The 20,723-nt window shown below is 38.3% G+C and overlaps 1 protein-coding gene and 1 long non-coding RNA gene across 2 annotated transcripts in view; one reads left to right on the top strand and one right to left on the bottom strand.

Moving 5' to 3' along the window:
• LOC122443860 overlaps positions 1-16,276 on the top strand; it is a 24,890-nt gene extending 8,614 nt beyond the window's left edge. Inside the window, exons 3-4 of the long non-coding RNA XR_006270124.1 lie at positions 13,328-13,433; positions 16,221-16,276. This is a non-coding gene — a long non-coding RNA (uncharacterized LOC122443860). The remainder of the gene's footprint in view (positions 1-13,327; positions 13,434-16,220) is intronic.
• Positions 10,471-20,723, bottom strand: FCF1 (FCF1 rRNA-processing protein). Its single transcript, XM_043472561.1, has 8 exons — positions 20,618-20,723; positions 19,647-19,714; positions 18,389-18,460; positions 17,659-17,807; positions 14,628-14,700; positions 12,887-12,974; positions 11,413-11,507; positions 10,471-10,699 (listed from the first exon to the last, which is right to left on the bottom strand). The coding sequence occupies exons 1-8, from the start codon at positions 20,618-20,620 to the stop codon at positions 10,651-10,653; spliced, it is 597 nt and encodes a 198-aa protein (XP_043328496.1). The 5' UTR covers positions 20,621-20,723; the 3' UTR covers positions 10,471-10,650.

Raw genomic sequence — 20,723 nt, 5'->3', positions numbered from 1 at the left:
GGTCACGAGTTCGATCCCTGGCCAGGGAACTAAGAGCCTGCTAGCTGCAGGGTACAGCCAAAAAAAGAAAAAAAGCACCCCATACTCTTCATCTAGGTATAACATTTGTTGATGTTTCACTGCATTCTGTTTCTCCTTCCGTCTTTCATCTATCTATCTGCTTTCCCCCAAACCATTAAACAGTTACTTGAAGATATTGTGACCCTTCACAGCTAAATGTTCAGCATATTTCCTAGGAACGAGGCTATCCTTACATGCAATTACCACAGGGCTTCCCTGTGGCTCAGACAGGAAAGAATCCACCTGCAATGCAGGGACCTGTGTTCAATCCTTGGATTGGGAGGATCACGTGGAGAAGGGATAGGCTACCCAATCCAGTATTCTTGCCTGGAGAATTCCATGGACAGAGGAGCTTGGTGGGCTACAGTTCATGGGTTGCAAAGAGTCACAACTTAGTGACGAAGCACTCACGAAATTCTACAGGCAAGAATACTGGAGAGGGCTGCCATTTCCTTCTCCAGGGTATCTTCCTGACCCAGGGATCAAACCCACATCTCTTGCATCTCCAGCACTGGCAGGCAGATTCTTTACCACAAGTGCCACCTGGGAAGCCCCAACATAATATTCATGCTAAAGAAATTTAACATAAATACAATTACATTATCTAACAATCAGCCCATTATTTAAATTTCCTTAATTGTCCCAATAATATCCTTTACAATTTCTTCTTATTAAATTCAGAGTGTAATCAAGGATCACACACTGCATTTAGTTTTCATGCCTACTTAGTCCCTTTAATATAAAACAGTTCTCTAGCCCCTTTTTTTTTTTCACGACACTGACATTTTTTAAGACTCCAAGCCAACTGTTTGGCAGAATGTACCTCAATTTTGGGTTTCAGTTTCCTCACAGTTAGATTTCTTTTTTTAAGTTGGGGTGTGGAAATATACATAATTAATGTATCCTTCTGTACCTCACATCATGATATACATGATGTCAATTTGTCCCATCAGCAATGATATCAATTTTGCTCATTTGGGTAAGGCAGTGTTTGTCAAATTCCTCTATTGTAAAGTTACCTATAATAATCTATGGGATAATACTTTGAAGATCTGAAAATACCTTGTTCCCTGCAGTTTTTCACCAGTGGTTCTGGCATCCACTGATGATTCTTGCCTGAATCAGTTATAACAGTGGTGATTGTAAATGATTTTATATTTCTATCATCCCTTCTATATTTATTAGTTGTAAAATTCCTATATGAAAAAATTCCTCTCTTTCTTCCATTTCCTTTATTTATTCTAATGTCTTATGGACACGTGGATTCTTTAATTAAAAAATGCATTGCACACCTTACATTTATACAGTGTTATAGATCAAATATATATCAATAAATTTAAAATAGTCATGATAATCCACTATTATCGTTATTAATTTTGATCCCTAAATTGTCTTGAATTTGGCTAACTTGAGCCTTTTCAGGCTGGTTCCTGTTTCTTTTGGCAAGTCCCCATTTTTTTAGTATTTCCTTGCATTTTTCTATAATTAAAAAATTTCCTTATTATGAAGAGGGACAAAGATAGTGACAGAAGGCTCCTGAACTTCCTTCCTCCCTTGGACACACAGAATGTACAACCACACACAGAGCAATTCCCTCTGAGAAAAATCCAGAAACTGGCCCAGTGACTTCTGCACAATGAGTAGACAATACCTCAAAATGAGTAGGAAAGGCTGGGATACACTCTCACCATAAATCTCACTCTCAGCCCAGTGCCATACAGTTGGGAGGGAACCCCCAACTTCCAGCTTCTGCCTGAGGAGTGAAGGGTTTGGACCCACATCTAGTACCCCAACTTTTAAGCAATCCCCTGGGATGAGTCCCTAAAACACCTATCTCTAAAAGCCAGCAGAGCTTGTGTCCATGAGTCCCACAGGACCGTAGCAAACAAAGAAACAATTCTTAATGGGCATGTGACTTCATTTGATCATTAAACTTTCGTTTCTCACCGAGCATTGCTTTGATCTTGTAATGAGGTGTTTTTGTTTTTGATTTTTTTTTTTTTTTGTAGTAAAAGATGTATCATGCTGGAGAAGGAAATGGCAACCCACTCCATCATTTTTGCCTCGGAAGTCCCATGGACAGAGGACCCTGGCGGGCTGTAGTCCACGGGGTCACAAAAAAGTCAGGCACAACTTAGTGACTAAACAGCAAAAACTAGAAGAAAAAATCCTATAGGAATCATTTTTCAGGATCAGCATATTCTAGTCACACTGAATTCCAAAGAAATACTGGTTTTTTTCCTAGGAGCAAAAATCCCTCTCTTATCTGAGACCGAACAGAGACCCCATGACATGACTGGCCTGGTGATTTAAGCTTAAATTCTGAGTCCCAAGAAGAAACCACACGCATACACAAAGCCACTGCAATTACAGCACTAAAAGTTAGTGTACAGTGGGATTCATACAAGATATGGATCCAGGAATTTCATGTACTAATTAGCCATGGGACTCAGGACACATCTCCTAACATTTACTGGTTGTGAGGACAACCATGATACCCATGCATGAGGTTGCTGTAAAGGTTCAATATGATGGTGAAAGGGAAAATATGCTATCAACTACTAGGTGCTCAGAAAATAAATTTAATTGAAATCTGACATACACTATTCTTTGACCCAGCAATCCCACTTGTAGGAGATAAGTTTCAGACAGAAAAGCAAAAGGACATAAAGATGGAGGTTCATAAAGATGAACACAGAAGTGTTCATTAAGTGTTGAAATTACAAAGAAGAAAAAAATCGGAAAGGCCGACAAGTCATGGTCCATCAATGGCACAGTGGCTGCAAATTGAGCGGGGAACTGAGCTGTATCAGTGATGGAGCTGACTTGCCTGAGTTGGGGTCCTGGATGCACTAATGTTTATGAACCTGGGCACATCATACAGCTTCTCAAGGCCTCAGGCTCCTGCCTCCATGAAATGGGAATAAGTGGTTACCTCAGAGCTTGTTTTAAGGATTGTAGTTAATTCTTGAAAATGCTTAGAAGAATAAATACTAATAAAACAATAAATAAACAATAAAAAATAAATAAAAGATGTATCATGTTACATTTGCCATCTTTATCATTTTTAAGTGGATATTTCAGTTGCTTCCACCTTTTGGTTGTTGTGAATAACACTGCAGTGAACATAGGTGTGCACGTATCTGTCAGATTCTGCTTTGGATTCTATTGTACATACACACAGAAGCAAGATTGCCAAATCATATGGTAATTCTATAATTTAGTTTTTTGGGGAAAACTACTATTTCCCATAGCAGCTGTACCATTTTACATTTCTAGTGCAAAGTGTTTCTTTTATCCATTTTTAAAATCAGGTTGGTTTTTATTATTGTTGAGTAATGGAATTTCCTTATAAATTCTGGATATTAATCCCTAATCAGATATATGACTTCCACATATTTTCTCCATTTCCATAGATTGCTTTTCACTCTCTTCATTGTTTCCTTTGATACACAAAAACTTTTAAGTTTAATGTAGCCCCATTTGTCTAGTTTTGCTTTTGCCATCTATGCTTTTGGTGTCACATCCAATTAATCATTGTTAAATCCAGTTTTCTGAAGTTTTCTCCCTATGTCTTCTTCTAGTTTTATAGTGTAGATCTTTAATCCACTTTGAGTTACTTTTTGTGTTGAGTGTAAGGTAAGAGCCTAACTCCATTCTTTGCTATGTGGTTATTCAGTTTTCTGAACACCATCTGTTGAAGAGACTGTCCTCTTCCCGCGTGTGGTCTTGGTACCCTTGTAGAGAATCATCTGGCAATATGGTCAGCCCTCCACATCTGAAAGTATTGTACCTATAGATTCAAACAATCGGGGATAAAAATATTTGGGAGAAAAAAGTTCCAGAAAATTTCAAAAAGTAAAATTTAAACTTGCCAAGCACTGACAACAGTGATGGACAGGGAAACCTCATTGCAGTCCATGGAGTCGCAAAGAGTCAGACACGACTGAGTGACTGAACTGAACTGACAACTATTTACATAGCATTTATGTTGCATTAGGTATTATAAGTAATCTAGAGATGATTTGAAGTATACAGGAGGATGTGCGTAGGTTATACACAGATCACCCGTTTATATAAGGGACTTGAGCATCCACAGATTTTGGTGTCTGAGGGGGTCCTGGAACTAATCCCCTGCTAATATGGAGGGAGGCTGCATGTGTGTGGGTTTATTTCTGGGCTCTTTATTGTTCCATTGGTCTATATATCTGTCTTTATGTCAGCACAACACTGTCTTGATTACTTCTTGGCTTTGTAGTATGTTTTGAAATCAGTAAGCATGAGGCCTCCAAGTTTGTTCTCCTTTTCCAAGATTGTTTTGGCTGTTTGGGATCCCTTGAGATTCCATATCAGTTTTAGCATTTTTTTCCTTTCTGTTTCTGCCAACAAATATCATTGGGATTTTTTTTTAAGATTGCATTGAATTGCTCTGGGTGGTATGGACATTTTATTGCTATTGAGTCTTCCCATTCCTTTGTGTTTTCTCTGATTTCTTTCAGCAATATTTTGTAATTTTCAGTGTACAAGCCTTTCACCTCCTTAAGTTAGGTTTACTCCTAGGTATTTTATCCTTTTTGATGCTATAGCAAATTGGATTGTTTCCTTAGTTTCATTCTTTCTTTGATTCTTTTCTTTTTTTTTTTTTGGATTGGTCTTTGTTAGTGTACTGAAATGCAACTGATTTTTCCTTGTTGATTTTGTATCCTGAAACTTTACTGAAATCATTAATTATTTGTTAACACGTTTTACAAATGGTTTCTTTTGGGTTTTCTACCAATAAGACCATGTCATGTAAAGTGAGATAATTTTACTTCTTCTTTTCCAATTTGAATGCCTTTTATTTCTTTTTTTTTCCAACTGTTCTAACCCAGACTTTTCAACATGTGCTTTATCAGTTGGCATAGGCTAAGTTATGCTGGAGTAAAAAACAAACAAACAAAAAACCAACCCAAATCTCAGTGGCTAAAAGAACAAATGCTTATTTATCATTACCCTAGTGTTCCCATCATTTGGTGGAGATGTTCTGTGGGACCCAGGCAAAGCAAGGTTGCAGCTCTATGTTTTTGTGATTGTTGAGGCAGGCCAAAGGGAGCTAGCTCAACACACAGTGATCTTTTTTTTTTTTTTTTAATATTACTTTCCAGTATGATCCTCTGTTCACACATGAGGCTTCAATAATTTCTGTTTTTACTGTACTGGATCTTCATTGCTGCACAGGCTTTCCTCTCTTTGCAGCAAGCGGGGTCTACCCTCTAGTTTTGTGTGGGCTTCTCATTGTGGTGGCTTCTCCCGTGGCTGAACTTGGGCTCTAGGGTGTGTGGGCTTCAGTAGCTGTGGCTCGAGGGCTCAGCAGTTGTGGTTCTGGGCTGCAGATCACAGGTTCAATAGTTGTGGCGCAGGGGCTTAGCTGCTGTGAGGCATGTGGGATCTGCCTGGATCAGGGATCGAACCTGTGTCTCCTGCACTGGCAGGGTGGATTCTCCAGCACTGAGCCACTGAGGAAGCCCCACATAATGACTTTCAAAACTTCTACCTAAATGACATATGTCATCTTCACTCACTTTGCCACACTTCACTTTAAAGGTGGTGGAGAAAAGCCTTCCTACCCTGGGTTCATGAATAGCAGAAAGCCAGAAGTATTCGGTGAACAGCACAAACAACCGCTACACTCTGCCCTTCTAGTTCCCAAATGTTGATCTCACTTTCTCTTCCACGGTCAGGTATACACCATACATCCCCCCACACACCCTCACGGTCCTATCCAATCACGACATCATGTTCAAAGCCCAGGGTATCGAGATGCATGTGGCGCAGCGGTCTCTACACCTCTACAGCAAGGGGTGCGTGTAGTAGTACCAGAATCCGGAGATGTGGCTTGATCACGAGACTTCTGCACCCAGAGGGCAAATTATCTGCCCCCATACACCAAACATGGGCTTTCCTGATGGCTCAAGGCAATAAAGAATCCACCAGCAGTGCAGGAGACCTGGGTTCGATCCCTGGATTGGGAAGGCATGAGGAAGGCATGGCAACCCACTCCAGGATTCTTGCCTAGAGAATCCCCATGGACAGAGGAGCCTGGTGGGTTACAGTCCATGGGGTCGCAAAGAGTCAAATGTGACTAAGCAACTAAGCACATACACCAAATATATACAGTTGGTGAAATACTAACAGGACAACCACAGTGAACACTCCTATTCAGAAAAGGAAACAAAACAAAACACACAGAAATGACTAGTCTCTAGCAATTCTGACTACAAGATGAACCACGCAAGGGCACCTTCAGCTTTTTCGGAAAAGCTAAACATAGGAGGACAGGCAAAAGTATATAAGGCATGCTAAATAAAAAATTTGTTTAAAAATATTTAAAAAATTAAAGTATGGAGGCAAATGCATTACAAAAAAAGAAAAAGAAAGCAAAGATCCTGTTCTTATTAATAATATTAGAACAAATAGAATTCTGGCTAAAGAGCATTAAATGAGACTAAAAGGTTACACTATAATACTAAAGGCTACAGTTCACAAAAAAGCATACTAGTTATGAGTATCCATGCACAAAACAACACAGTAGCAACTTTCAACAAGTGGAAACTCTAAGAAGTGCAAGAAGAAATAGACAAAATATATTAATATTAGAAAACTTTTTTCTCAGTGTGAGACAGATCAAAGAGTTAAAAACAAATATATGGATACAGAAGACTAAAACAATCAGGTAGATCTTATGGGTAAATACCAAACCTTTTACCCTGATGACACCAGGTAATACAGAATATATCTCATTTTCAGCTGTATATGGAATTTTCATGAAATTGACCTCATGTTAGGCTACAAAGAAAACCTTAATATTTTCCATATTGCATCTTTAAGCAGCATATTGTTTTTGCATACCTTTCCCCATCTTTTAATTTACTGAAGTGTAATTTACAAATACAACTTTAATTTACAAATACAACTCCTGCTGACAGTGACTACAGCCATGAAATTAAAGGATACTTGCTCCTTGGAAGGAAAGCTATGACAAACCTATACAGCGTATTAAAAAGCAAAGACATCACTGTGCAGACAAAGGTCCTCCGTATAGTCCTAGGAGTGGAGTTATTGGGTTGTATACACAGTGTATTTTCTAATTATTTCCAACAGTTTTGTATCATTCTGATTTAGGCACATCTTGTAAATACCATATAGCCAGAAGATTTTAAAAACATCCAATCTGAGCATTTGTCTTTAATAAGAGAACTTAACTAGTCACATTCATCATGGGTACTGTTTGGACTTCTTCCTGCCAACTTACTTTGTCTTCTATTTACTGTTATTTCTTCTTCTCTACCTGATTCTGCATTCCTTTTCCTTTTAAAATTTACATATAGTGAAATATACAGATCTCTGGTGGTGTATTCTGCTTTTGTATTTGTTTGTTTGTTTTTATTTATTTTGCTTTTGTATTTTTAAAAAACCTATTTATTTGGCTGTTTCGAATGTTAGTTGTGGCACATGGGATTTTAGCGCCCTGACCAGGGATGAAACCTTTATCCCCTACATTGCAAGGTGTAGAGGACCACTAGGGAAGTCAGAACTTCCTTCCTTTTTAAAGCTGCATACTTTCCATTGTGTGTATATACCACATTTTGGTTATTCATTCATCTGTTGATGGACGCTTGCATTGCTTTGTCCTCTTGACTACTGTGAATAGTGATGCCAATGAACATGGGTATACAAATACCTTTCAGATACTGCTTTCAACTCTTTTGTATATATACCCCAAAATGGAATTGCTGTATTATATGGTAGTTCTTTATAAAACTTCCTTTTTGAGGAAGCGTATTATTTTTCATAGCAACTGTACCATTTTACATTTCCATCAACAGTACACAATAGTTCCAGTTTCTCCATATCCTTGTCAACTCTTGTTATTTAGTTATGCTTATCCGCAGCCATCTTAATAGGTATGAGGTGGTAACTGTGATTTTGATTTGCATTTCCCTAACGATAAGTGACTTGAATATCTTTTCATGTGCTTTTTAGCCATCTGTATGTCTTCTCCAGAAAACTGTCTATTCAAGGCCTCTTACTTTTAATTCTACCTCATTGTTTTTAAGTGCTCACGACATTCCATGGTATAGATGTAAGTTAAAACTTTCAGATGGATATTTACATTCTTTTCAATTTTTCTGTTATAGTGGTATAGTAAGCCTCTTTCTATATACTTCCTTGTACACATATGTGAAGTTTACACATTTATCATGCATTTATCTCACACTGATCATATATTTTAAAGGAAATCACCTATGATACCTATAAATAACAATAGAATTAGGCTCGCATGGCATCTGTAATTTTTATTTTAATGGATCCTAGTGAAGTGAAAGGCGTTCAGTCATGTTCGACTCTTTGTGACTCCATGGACTATACAGTCCACGTAATTCTCTAGGCCAGAATACTGGCGTGGGTAACCTTTCTCTTCTCCAAGGGATCTTCCCAACCCAGGGATCGAATCCAGGTCTCCCGCATTGCAGGTGGATTCTTCACCAGCTGAGCCACAAGGGAAGCCCAAGAATACTGGAGTGGGTAGCCTATCCCTTCTCCAGCGGATCTTCCGACCCAGAAATCAAACCAGGGTCTCCTGCATTGCAGGTGGATTCTTTACCAACTGACCTATCAGGGAAGCCCAATGGATGCTAAACTACTGCTGTCCAAAAATGGTTTTACTTATTTGCATTCTTGTCAGCACTACATGACTGCCCATGTCCTTATACCCTTATTATATATATTGGAAAATTTTATTTTGGGGGAATTTCTTTTTTGAATAAAAATCTAATTTTAATGTATCCGCACTTATCAATCTTTTCTTTTATGGCTTTTACATTCTTCAAGAATTTTGCTAAGTCACTTCAATGACATGACTTCAGTCATGTCCGACTGCAACCCTATGGGACCATAGCCTGCCAGGCTCCTCTGTCCATAGGATTATCCAGGCAAGAATAATGGAGTGGATTACCATGCCCTCCTCCAGGAGATCTTCCAAACCCAGGGATCAAACCCGAGTCTCTTATGTCTTCTGCATTGGCAGGCAGGTTCTTTACCTCTAGTGCCACCAGGAAGCCCTCTTTTAGAATTCTACTCAGGGCTTACATACATTTTCCTTTTTCTTTTCCTAATACTTCCATGTTGGATGGCATCACCGACTTGATGGACATGAGTTTGAGCAAGCTCTGGGAGTTGGTGATGGACATGGAAGCTTGGAGTGCTGCAGTCCATGGGGTTGCAAAGAGCAGGACACGACTGAGTGACTGAACTGAACTGAATACTTCCATGGCTTAAAAAATATTTAGACTTTGATCCACTTGAAGGATATGAAGTAGAAATATAATTTTTTTTTTCAAATGGATAGTCAACTTTTTTTCAAATGGAGAGTGATACAATAATCACTATCATTTACTGAACAACACTTACTTCTATCAGGTACTGTTCAATTCAATCCTATCTTATTGGGGTTGTTTTGAGGATTAAATAAAACATTTTTATTTTTTTCTATTTTTTGGCTACCCCTGGCATACGAGATCTTAGTTCCCAGTCAGAGATTGAACCCAGTTCCCCTGCAGTGAAAATACAATGTCTTAACTACTGGACTGCCAACCAAGTCCCTAAATAAAACATTTTAAAGGGAAGCAACGAAAGCATCAAATGCTTATGTAATTTGCCCAATTCATACAAATATTAACTGCTGAAATCAGGATCCTAACCCTAGTGGGATGACTCCACAATATTTGGTCTTCTAATGCAATTTTCTTTTCCCATAGATTTTTACATTTTTTATTTTAATACCAGCTTTATAACATACTAAATTACCATAAATACATAGGTCTATTTATGGACTTTCTAGTCTGTTTCAATGATCTATTTGTTTGTTCTTATACTGTCTTGTGATCATGTAAAACATCTAATCAGGTACTGATTATGTTATCCATCCTAATTAAAAATTGAATGACTCCCTGTTGACCTCAGGATTAAGTCCAAACCCTTCATCCTGTCATATAAAGCCCCCTCCCTCCCACCTCCTACCTCTGGAGTCTCAGATGTGATCACAGACTCCTCCCTTCTATGTTCTAGCTCTCTTTCAAGATTAACTCAAACATAACTGCCTTTAGTCCTTCTTCTCTCCCCAACCCAACCAAGGAAAAAGAAATCATTCTTTCCACCTGTATGTCTACTCCATCATACTTTTATCCTAGCATCACTATTTCACTGTATTTCACTACATGTCTCTTTTCTACCATAATATGAATATTCTGAGGATAAGACCACATCTTATTAAATGCCTACCATAAACTTAATAAACATTTGAGTAAATCAATATAAAATGACCATCATATTATATGAGCAATTTTCTGATTTATAAAAAGATGCAGGAAATTTTAAAATGACACAAAATTTAATTTTAAAGACAACACTGAAAAGTGAGTATATTTAACTATACTCAGCTCACTATAGAGCAAGTGGGTGAGTGCAATAGTAATTCACGCTATAGCATGTTTAGTGAACTGGCAAAAGAGAAAATGGGTCAAAGGAAGATGGAGAAATTTTCCCTTTTCATTAGAACCGAGGGGCTCCGTAATCATCTGGCATCCGCTCAATGTTGTACCTGATCAGGACAAAAAATTAACATTGGTTAGAAACCAGATCCCACCTTAAAAGCCCATCCTTTATTGATTATATCGCTGTCACCTCCTGCTGTGAATCCTTTTTGTCAGTGGGAACATTTTAAAGGCCTATCATAATGAATGATTTACAGCAAAATGCTGACTATATTATCTTTATTCTTCAAAGTGAGAAAGTTAACAAGTTGGAGAGCCAGGTACGGAGTCCAGGTGTGCCCAAGCCCCTCACCCATATTCTTCCAATTTTGTTGTGTTTGTCCCAGGATAAAAAGTTGGCCAATAATAGTCTGAGGACTGACACAGGAACATCAAAGAAGGATAAAAAGCAGCTTTTTTTTTTTTTAAATGAACTTCCAGTTTCCCAGATAAGGTGCTAATCACCTGTACTAGGTTTTCAAAAAAAAAAAAAGGTATTTCTAGCCAAAAAGATAAGCTTAAGTTACTGCTTTGTATCAATATTTAAGGCCACACATTTCCCTATTCCTTCTAGTGATCTTACTGTAACAATGTGAATGTCTGCCTCATTCCTAAATCCTAGCTTTATCTTTTGCCTGTGTTCTTGTCATTCCTACTTTGTCTCATTTATTCAAATAGAACCATGTAAACATTTGATACATCAATTTTTTTTTTCCAAATCCTTCTATATCTTGACATCAACTATGTACAGTTAATCACTTCTCTAAGAGAAACTTCTCACCTATGGTTAGAAATGTACATGATGGGAACTCCAGGGATCTTCCGGATTCTTCGTTTAAGGTCCCGGTCAACTGTGGCCACAATGTAACACTTGTGCTGGAAAAGACAGGATTCAGTGTTCACACAGAGCTCACTAAATGATACTGGATACAATCACTGGTTAGTCTGAACAATTACTCATTTTTACAGTAAACAAGAAAAGAAAGGCTAAAAGAAATTGGTGAGTAGTTCTAGATTGAGGAGCTCATATTTATCACATAAAACATAACAAGTTACCTGGGCTGATTGTAGCTCTACGAATCTTGATGGGGAGAAGATAGAAAAACTAGTTAAAAGCTGCAAATTGTTTTTTGTCTCATAAGTGGAAGGGATTTTCATGTCTAGGGCAGACAATTTGGTTTTCGGAAAACCGGAAGACTATAGTCTTAGAAAGACTATGCAAAGGCAGAGTTACAGCCTTAGATCCGAAGGCACCGCTTTTGCCTTTAGAAGGATCTCCGGGGCTGGTCCTACTCTGGAGGCCTCCTCGTGGTGGAGGGAGGCTACCTCCTGGGCTCTGAAGCCAGAATAGGAAGATCTCTAGGACAAGTCAGGGTCAAACAGCTCTGAAAGCACTAACATTTAGCAACCCGTCTGGAACTAATTTGTATTATATTGACACTTTACTTTTCTCCTACCCAAATCTCTTGCTGAGTCTTATAAAGAGTTGTAGACTGGGGTCAGCCATGCTATGGGGAATTAAGGGAAATGCCGGCCCCACCTAAGGGATGAAGTGGCTCAAGGGATGGCAGTGTGGTCACTACATAAAGATGATTATTTTCAGCATAGACAGGCTTTATAAGGGCAATCAGCAACAGAAGTTCTGGCAGTGTTTGACAAGGAAGAACAGATGAATCAAAAACCTACTTATTCTAGGGTATGTGTGAAATAGCACCCTGGCAGACTCAGACTCAAAATTCCTACATGGGGAGTAAATGAAACTTTACTCAATTATTTATTTTTTGGCTGCACTGCGTGGCATGTGGGATCTTAGTTTCTCAATCAGGGATCAAACCTGTGCCTCCTGCACTGGAAGTGCATAGTCTGCACCATCAGGCAAGTCCGTGAAACGTTATTTTAGATTCACAGGGAGATGGAACCTGATATATTAGTATGTCTACACTCACCCACTTAAAGCATATTATAGAGGAGATTTGTGGGATAAAGAATCAATTAATGCTCCAAATTAACCGCCAATAAATGCAGATGCCAAGATCTGAAACCATGTCTCCTCCCCAAACCCATGATCTTTCTCCATTATGGTTACAGTATGCACTTCCAATCCACTCTCTCAAGTGAATGAGGACACCGACACTTCCCATGAAGGGATTCTATACGATTTTTTTATCATTTATATTCCTAGATACATGAACATTTAGGAATAATAGCTTATCTTTTTTTAATAGCACACAGTAAATATTAAAAAATGATGATACCTGAGTTACTCTTTGTACTAAGCAGTCATCTGCATAGGTTCCTTTGTGTGTACATGGTAATCGTTCAAATCTTGGATCCTTGGCAATCCTATATGGTTATAAAAGTGGATTAATAAAAACATTCAAGCAACTAAGTAACTTTACAACTTTCAACCAGTGAAATAAGAGTAATGTGATCTCTGTGGAGATTTCAAGACACCCCTCTCCCCCTGAAGCTTATCTTCTATATAACTGGGAAGACAATTTATAGAGAAGGGAATTAAAGCTTACTGACTGAGAGCTGCCGAGCCTTACATCACATACTTGTTACAGAAATCTATTTCTGTTTTACAGATAAATAAGTAGATTCAGAGAGCTTGATTAATTTGTTCGAAGCTATACAGCTGGGAAAAGCCAGGATTCAAAACTAAATCAAATTAAACCTAACCATTTTGCTTTTAGGATGCTGTCTTACGCAAATACACAAGAATACAGGTGCAAGGATGGTCACTACAGTATGGTTTATAGCAGTGGAAAACTGGAGATAATCTGAATATCCATCAGCAAGGTAAAAGTTAAATACATTTTGGTATTTCTATCCTATTTTAAAAAAGAGGTAGAGCTGTATGTACTAATGTGGGAGGACATGTAACAAACAAAGCAGATGACAGACACGTATATAACATTAAAAAATCACATTCATCACTGTTTTCACTGGTCTCAATAGAAAGGTCCTTAGCATTGGGAATGTGATTAGCTTATGATTTTCCCAAACTCAACATCAGTGTCTGTCAGTTGTTCTTCACATGAAAATGGTATTTCATGAAAAAGCAGCCCGTTCAGCTCACAGCTCCAGCACACAAATGCTTCTCGTTGAGACAGTGTTCATCCTTTGCTCCGTTTTCCTTCTCCTTCCAGTTTTACTGAGATGGAAGTGACATACAGCACTGCGTGAGTTTAAGGCCCACAGCACGATGACTTGATTTACACATATTATGAAATGACTGCCGTGGAAACGTTAAGGGAGCACCCACCAGCAGAAATGCTGTGTGTACTTCTCATTTCACCACAAGGAATACTGATGTGTATTCCAGGGTTGAGATTCAACACTATTAATGAATTTTACAGCTCTATTAAGGACATTCTTAAGTGACTCTGGTATTAAAAAAAACTGCCGGCGAAGAATAAAAAAAAACTACTAGCATTACTTGGGCCCAATGTCTTGATTTGTACTAAGGTACTGCCATTTTTTTGCATTCAGTGCAAATGTCAGCACAGTGACAAAGGCAACATCTTGGTAGTATTATGAAAATAGTTTTGCAAACTCCCTGCAAAGGTCTCTGGGACTCCGGGGGTGGAGGAGGGTTCCCACACTTTGGGAACCATTAAACTGAAAGGCACTTTCTAGAGTGAACTCAAAACTTCTTGTAAGTAAACTGAAAACTGTTTAAGTGTGAGATTCTAAAGAAGATAACCAGATAACAAACTAACAGAAAGACACTTTCTAAGTGAAAATCTAGAGGAACGTTAAAGGAGGCCCAGGAGACCTGTATGACTAAGGAACTTTAGTTCAAAAAGCTTCGGCTTGAAAACTCTAACTTTCAAATGTTTGCTTTCTAAGTCATAAATAGTTAACTAGTTTTGTATGATTTTTATTTAAACTAACCAGACAAGAAATCTTTGGAAAGCAAACAGAAGAAGGAGGGTCAAAAGAATCTTCAGTGCACCAATCTAAAACAAATTTAGATCAGCTCCTTCCTACCTTAAAGCCACTCTATACTTCTGCCCCAATTTCTCAATTTCAGCCATTACGCAGTCCGTTATACAAGGGATACCTGCCAGGGAAAAAAAAATTAGCAACAAACTTGCGAAGGAAATGATTTTACTCTCTGAATTTTATCCTGTTGAGAGTTTTACCACTGGACCACCAGGAAATTCCCTGAATTATATACTTTAAATGAGTGACTTACATGGTATGTGGATTGAATCTTGAAGTTGTTAAATAGCATGAAGATAAAAAAGTAAATAATGCATGATCTATTCTTATTCATGAACAAAAATAACCTCACAGAATGAGGTTATTTATTATGATCAAAAATACCCCACAGAAACTGTATATGAATTTTTAAAAACTGCCCCTTTCTGAGGAAAGGCATAATAGGGAACTTTCATTTTCTTTATGATAGATTATTAATTTTTTCACAAATACACGAACACTCTTGAGAACAGACAAAGTTAAGACATCCTAAACTAAAATACAATGCCTAGTAGAAAAAGCAGTTGTAAAATGGAGGAAAGTATTTAGGAGGAGCAGGTAGGCATGGAATTAGAGGGCAATACATGCTTTAAAAGGGTCAATTTCAAAGCCATGCAGCACTGAAGCAAGAGCTTGCATCTGGAGCAGGGAAATGGATCAGAAAGATCACTACAAAGAGGACTCTTAGTAGAAAAGAAAGCCCATAGGTAGCTAACCATCCTCCTCTCTTGGAGTGTCAAACAGAAATGGAAGGGACCAGGAGCTATGAAAAGGTCAAAGGGGCATCCCCAAGCCAAAAGGAAGATAAAGGCCTTCTTTTAAGAATAAAGGCAAGTGAAGAAAAATGAAATAAGCAGCGCTTAAAACAGTTAAGGAATCTCCTAGCTAACTGAACTTGTAATGCACTTGAATGTTTCTTCAGCCTTTGCTCTGAGATACTATGTTACACAGAAAAGTGGCATTTTCCTTAGTAAGTTTTTTCTCTCAGAAAAGGCACTGTGAGAGCATTTGGCTGTATGCATTATAGCTGTACTCTATGGTATCCACAACTGGAGACAGACCTAACTATAAGACCAACGCTATCCCAAACAATCATCTTTTTTTTTGGCCATGCCATGCGGCTTATAGGATTTTAGTTCCTCAACCAGGGACTGAATCTGCATCCTTGGCAGTGAAAGTGCCAAGTCCTAAGCACTAGACCACCATGGACTTCCCCTGAACCATTCAGGGGAAGAGCTAGTAGTAGAGCTAGAGAGCCAGGGAAGCAATGCAACGCCAAGGGGCCACGCTTGAACCCTCAATCCGTTTTGTTCATAAATAGGTCACAGCATTCCTGGAGAAGCACCTAAGACAACTATAAAAAACACCCTTAGAATAGAAGAAGTCTACCAAGATTTGTTTCTTCCCTTAATCAGGTCACCCTAGTCCACTTTTAGGCATGGTCATGCTCCAACTTCAGACTACCCTTTATTATTTCTAAGAGACTTAAGAAATTTTTTTTTAAAATATTACATGTACATAGCTTTAAAAAAATACAAAAAGGCCTATATGAAAAAATAATGATCCCTTGATCTTTTTCCACCCCACCAATTCTGAGAGTTGGACTATAAAGAAGGCTGAGCACTGAAGAATTGATGCTCTCAAGTTGTGGTGCTGGAGAAGATTCTTGAGAGTCACCTGGACAGCAAGGAGATCAAACCAGTCAATCCTAAAGGAATCAACCCTGAATATCATTGGAAGAACTGATGCTGAAACTGAAGCTCCAATACTTTGGTCACATGGTGGAAGAGCCAACTCATTGGAAAAGAACCTGATGCTGGGAAAGGCTGAGGGTAGGAGAAGGGGGAGACAGACGATGAGATGGTTGGATGGCACCACTGACTCAATGGACATGAGTCCATTGACCCAATGGACATGAGTTTGAGCAAACTCTGGGAAATAGTGAAGGACAGGAAAGCCTGGTGTGTGGCAGTGTGTAGGGCTGCAAAGAGTTAGACATGACTGAGTGACTGAACAAATTCTGATCCTTAGAGATGACTATTTTAATTTCATTGGCTGTTTTTCTCACTTGGTGGTTACATTCATAATTGATATAATAAACTTATGCAGTTAATTTTTGTATTAATTTTAGGCATTTAAAGAATTACCCATCACACATCCCTTATCCCATCCTGCTAATTTTAATAAATCAATAAACAGCATTAACATTACTATCACTCTGTAAATGTTCACTATGTAGTGTCTTTTATATATATTATAGGAGGTATGAAGTTTTTCCTTTGATTCCAACAGTTTATTCTTTATGGCAAAGTGTAAGTTTAATTTTCATTTGTACCTTTAACTAGATGACTTGAAAATGTGTGAATATAAACCCACCACAAAATAAAACCTATCTCACTATTAGGAAGTTATTTCCCTGTACTTGTCCTAAACTATCTTTTTCCTCCTCATGGTAGGAAAAGAAGACCATTTGAAGGAGGGGACACCCAAACACACAAGGGAAATCTATTAATGGTAAACTACATATCTAGGTGTAAATAAACTACCTCAGATCCTTTGTGGTACAAATAAACCCCAGACTGAATAAACTTAGGAATAGTTGACCATAATCATTTCTAGTTCTGTGATTGTAAATGGCTACAAAATGTCTATTTAGCTTTTCCACACTGAAGTGGATAGGAGAATGTTTCCTAATTAATATAAATAATATATATAGTGAGAAATTAAATAAATCTTTATTTATCCAGAATTTTAAAATCCAAAATCCTAAAACAGAAAATTCCCCACCTATTTTCTAAGTTGATGTCTGTAACGATGGTCAAAGCATACAAAGTGTTTTCTCAGTTGTGAAAGTTTAATTATTCCCAGTCAAATTTGCATTATATTTCAATTCATTGAAAAGGGTCCCTGCTATGGTGAGCAAATTAAATGGCCAGCAATTCAGTTAAGTAGAACCCCATTTCCCTTTTTTCATGTATTTGGGTAAGTATGATTATTATTTACAAATGTCACAGAAATGGAAATGTCTGATACTCACACTTCGCATACAGACAGTCCATCATTGACTGCACTAAGTCCAGTTTGGCTTTAATGGAAAAGTTGATAAAGTTGGTATCGACCAGGATGTGGTAAGGTGGGCCCAGCTGCGTGTTATATTGGAAGAATAAGCAGGAAGGGTGTTGGGGGCTGGAAGAAAAAGGAAAAAAACACCAAGTAATGTCTACACTGATATTCTGGTATAAATAAACAAAAAAGAAGTCTCTGCTTGGAATAGTTTGCTCCTTTCCCCCCTGTTCATTGGAAGTAAATCCTGTGATGATATATCCATCACCAATCTAGGGCAAAATAAGAAAAATGTAATGAGGTTTCATAAAGTTAAATGTACTTACGTAAAAGGAATAACCTTTATCCTGAAACTATGCTCTTACTACTTTTTGGTGATATGCTGTCTCTTTTATGAAATGCAGGTATATTAATTAACAATCTTTCAATTTTCTTTTGAAAGATTCTTGGCAAAGAGAAAAAAAATGATATTAGATTTAATCCCCAGGATTTTAGGGAAACTTTTACTGCTCCATGAAGTCCAAAAACCTTTGAACTGTTAGAACTGGTTTATACTCATCAATATCACTTCATTTGCATAGCTGTGCCAGACTTAAATGACTGAGAAAGTCAGTTCAGGGGATGCCTGAATTGCTCGGAGGTCTATAGTTTTAGAATCTTTCTTCGAGTTTTAAAGGAAAACTTGAAATTTTTTGATTACTCACACTTCTCTTTCCTTGAGTACACTGGGATCTTTCTTTTCTTTCTTTTTTGGTTTTAATCTATCCTTTTCTTTACTAGAAAAAAAAAAAAAGAAAATTCAATGTAGGGGAGAAAAAAGTCCACAGCAGTGATTATTATTAAAAGTTTCTTCTTTTTTGTCTACAAAGGAAATCCTATTTTGTGAGCTCATCATATTATCAGCATAGGCTTCTTGTGCACAAATAACTGTGCAGGAAGTAGCCTGGAATTAACACAGTTAATCAGTAAAACCTAATTAAGTTTTAAAATCATTAGCTAATAATCCATATAAATTGTTAGTGGATAAATAAATGTTGGTTATATTATTTCTTTCTTTGTCAGAAGCTCTCATATCAAGGATAAAAATCCACTTCCAAGCAGTGGGTAAACAGGCTGACATTTATCCGCTGAAGACTCAGATGCTTCAACAGCAGGAGGAAAAGGGTTCCCCCACATGTCTCTTGTAAAACGCTAAAATGTGACAATATATATACAGAATTTAACATTAACTAGAAACAAAATATTATTAGTGGTTCAAATTTCCTTAAAATTACATAATACGTACTAAAGGTCAAGAATACAATTTAACAACAATTAAGACTCTAATGACTACTCCTTTGTACTGAGACTCTTAAACACAATGAAGCCCAGTCTTTATTTAATAACTCCATCCATTCTTAACCAAGCTGGCAAGTTGTTTGGTTCCTCCTTATACTAGGTAATATCATTCTGCTCTCTTCCTCCACAGTCATAAATCTTGTAAGATTTATCAAATGGAGACACGTAGATGTTTTCCCATTTTTTGTTTCAAAAATACTTGAGTTATCAGGTGCTGGTACACAAGACAACGATAATCTCTGACCTCACTGTCTTTCAAAAATTATAACAACCCCCCCCCCCCCCACCGGGAATGTAGCAGTGTAATGACAAAAACCTAAAGAAAATCCTACCTACCTCACAGAACAGTCAGGAGGTTTAAAAGTGACATGGCAAATACAGTACATAGAAATGGTGATACAAATTGAACACTTAAGAGATGCTGAATTCCCAACCCATTCACCAGTGTACCTGCTCAGCAGCTAAGCGACTGTTGTACTTTATTACTCTATAATAGTCTGAGACATAATAACACCAAAAGTAAACAAAACAACAAAAATAACAACAGAAACTTTTACTACTTATCCCCTCGTGATTTCTATAGCTCTGGGCAGTCTATGAACCCAGGTGATTCCAGACACTCACAGCCTCTGATCTCTGAGACTAAGCATTCGCTTCATGGTCGCATACTTCCGTGTTTTCTTTTGCTTCCCCTTGAAACAAAAAATCTTAGAGTTAAAAGAGTTGGAAATACACCGCATATTCCTGAGTTCCTTTTCTTTTGTCCACACCCTTCTTCCTTCAAATACCCACTTCCTCCTATCTGCCTCAACCAGACTTTATTTTCTTGGGCTCCAAACTCACTGCAGATGGTGAGTACAGCCATGAAATTAAAAGACGCTTGCTCCTTGGAAGAAAAGTTATGACCAACCTAGACAGCATATTAAAAAGCAGAGACATTACTTTGCCAACAAAGGCTCATCTAGTCAAAGCTATGGTTTTTCCAGTAGTCACCTACGGACGTGAGAGTTGGACTCTATAAAGAAAGCTGAGCGCCGAAGAATTGATGCTTTTGAACTGTGGAGTTGGAGGGACTCTTGAGAGTCCCTTAGACGGCGACGAGACCCAAGCAGTCCATCCTAGAGGAAATGAGTCCTGAATATTCATTGGAAGGGCTGATGCTGAAGCTGAAACTCCAATATTTTGGCCACCTCATGCGAAGAACTAACTCATTTGAAAAGACCCTGATGCTGGGAAAGATTGAAGCAGGAGGAGAAGGGGATGACAGAAGATGAGATGGTTGGATGGTATCACCGACTCGATGGAGCTAAGTTTGGGTAAACTCCGGGAGTTGGTGATGGACAGGGAGGCCTTGCGTGCTGCAGTCCATGGGGTCACAAAGAGTCAGACACGACTGAGCGACTGAACTGAACTGCCTCAACCCATCCTCCCAACTCGCTAAAACATAACAAGCACTACACCCGCAGTTTAAAAAGTGAGATCGGAATGAAAATAAGCAAGGAGACTTTCGTGGAAGTTTGGCCAAGGGCCACTCCCTCAATCTCCTCCCAGACGTGGTCTGACAATGCCCGTTCTCGGACTCCCTGGGGTCTCACCATGTTCAAGCCACGCTCTTGTTACTTCCGGAATCACCGGCGGCGCGGCTCGTTTGCGTCATCCGTACGCCTCTTCCGGCAAAGGCTAGCCCGGAAGCGGAAGCCG

This window comes from Cervus canadensis, chromosome 6 (genome assembly GCF_019320065.1).
Source record: "Cervus canadensis isolate Bull #8, Minnesota chromosome 6, ASM1932006v1, whole genome shotgun sequence".
In the NCBI taxonomy this organism is placed as follows: domain Eukaryota; kingdom Metazoa; phylum Chordata; class Mammalia; order Artiodactyla; family Cervidae; genus Cervus; species Cervus canadensis.
Note: the sequence above shows the minus strand (reverse complement) of the source record. Positions and strands in the feature narration are given on the sequence as shown.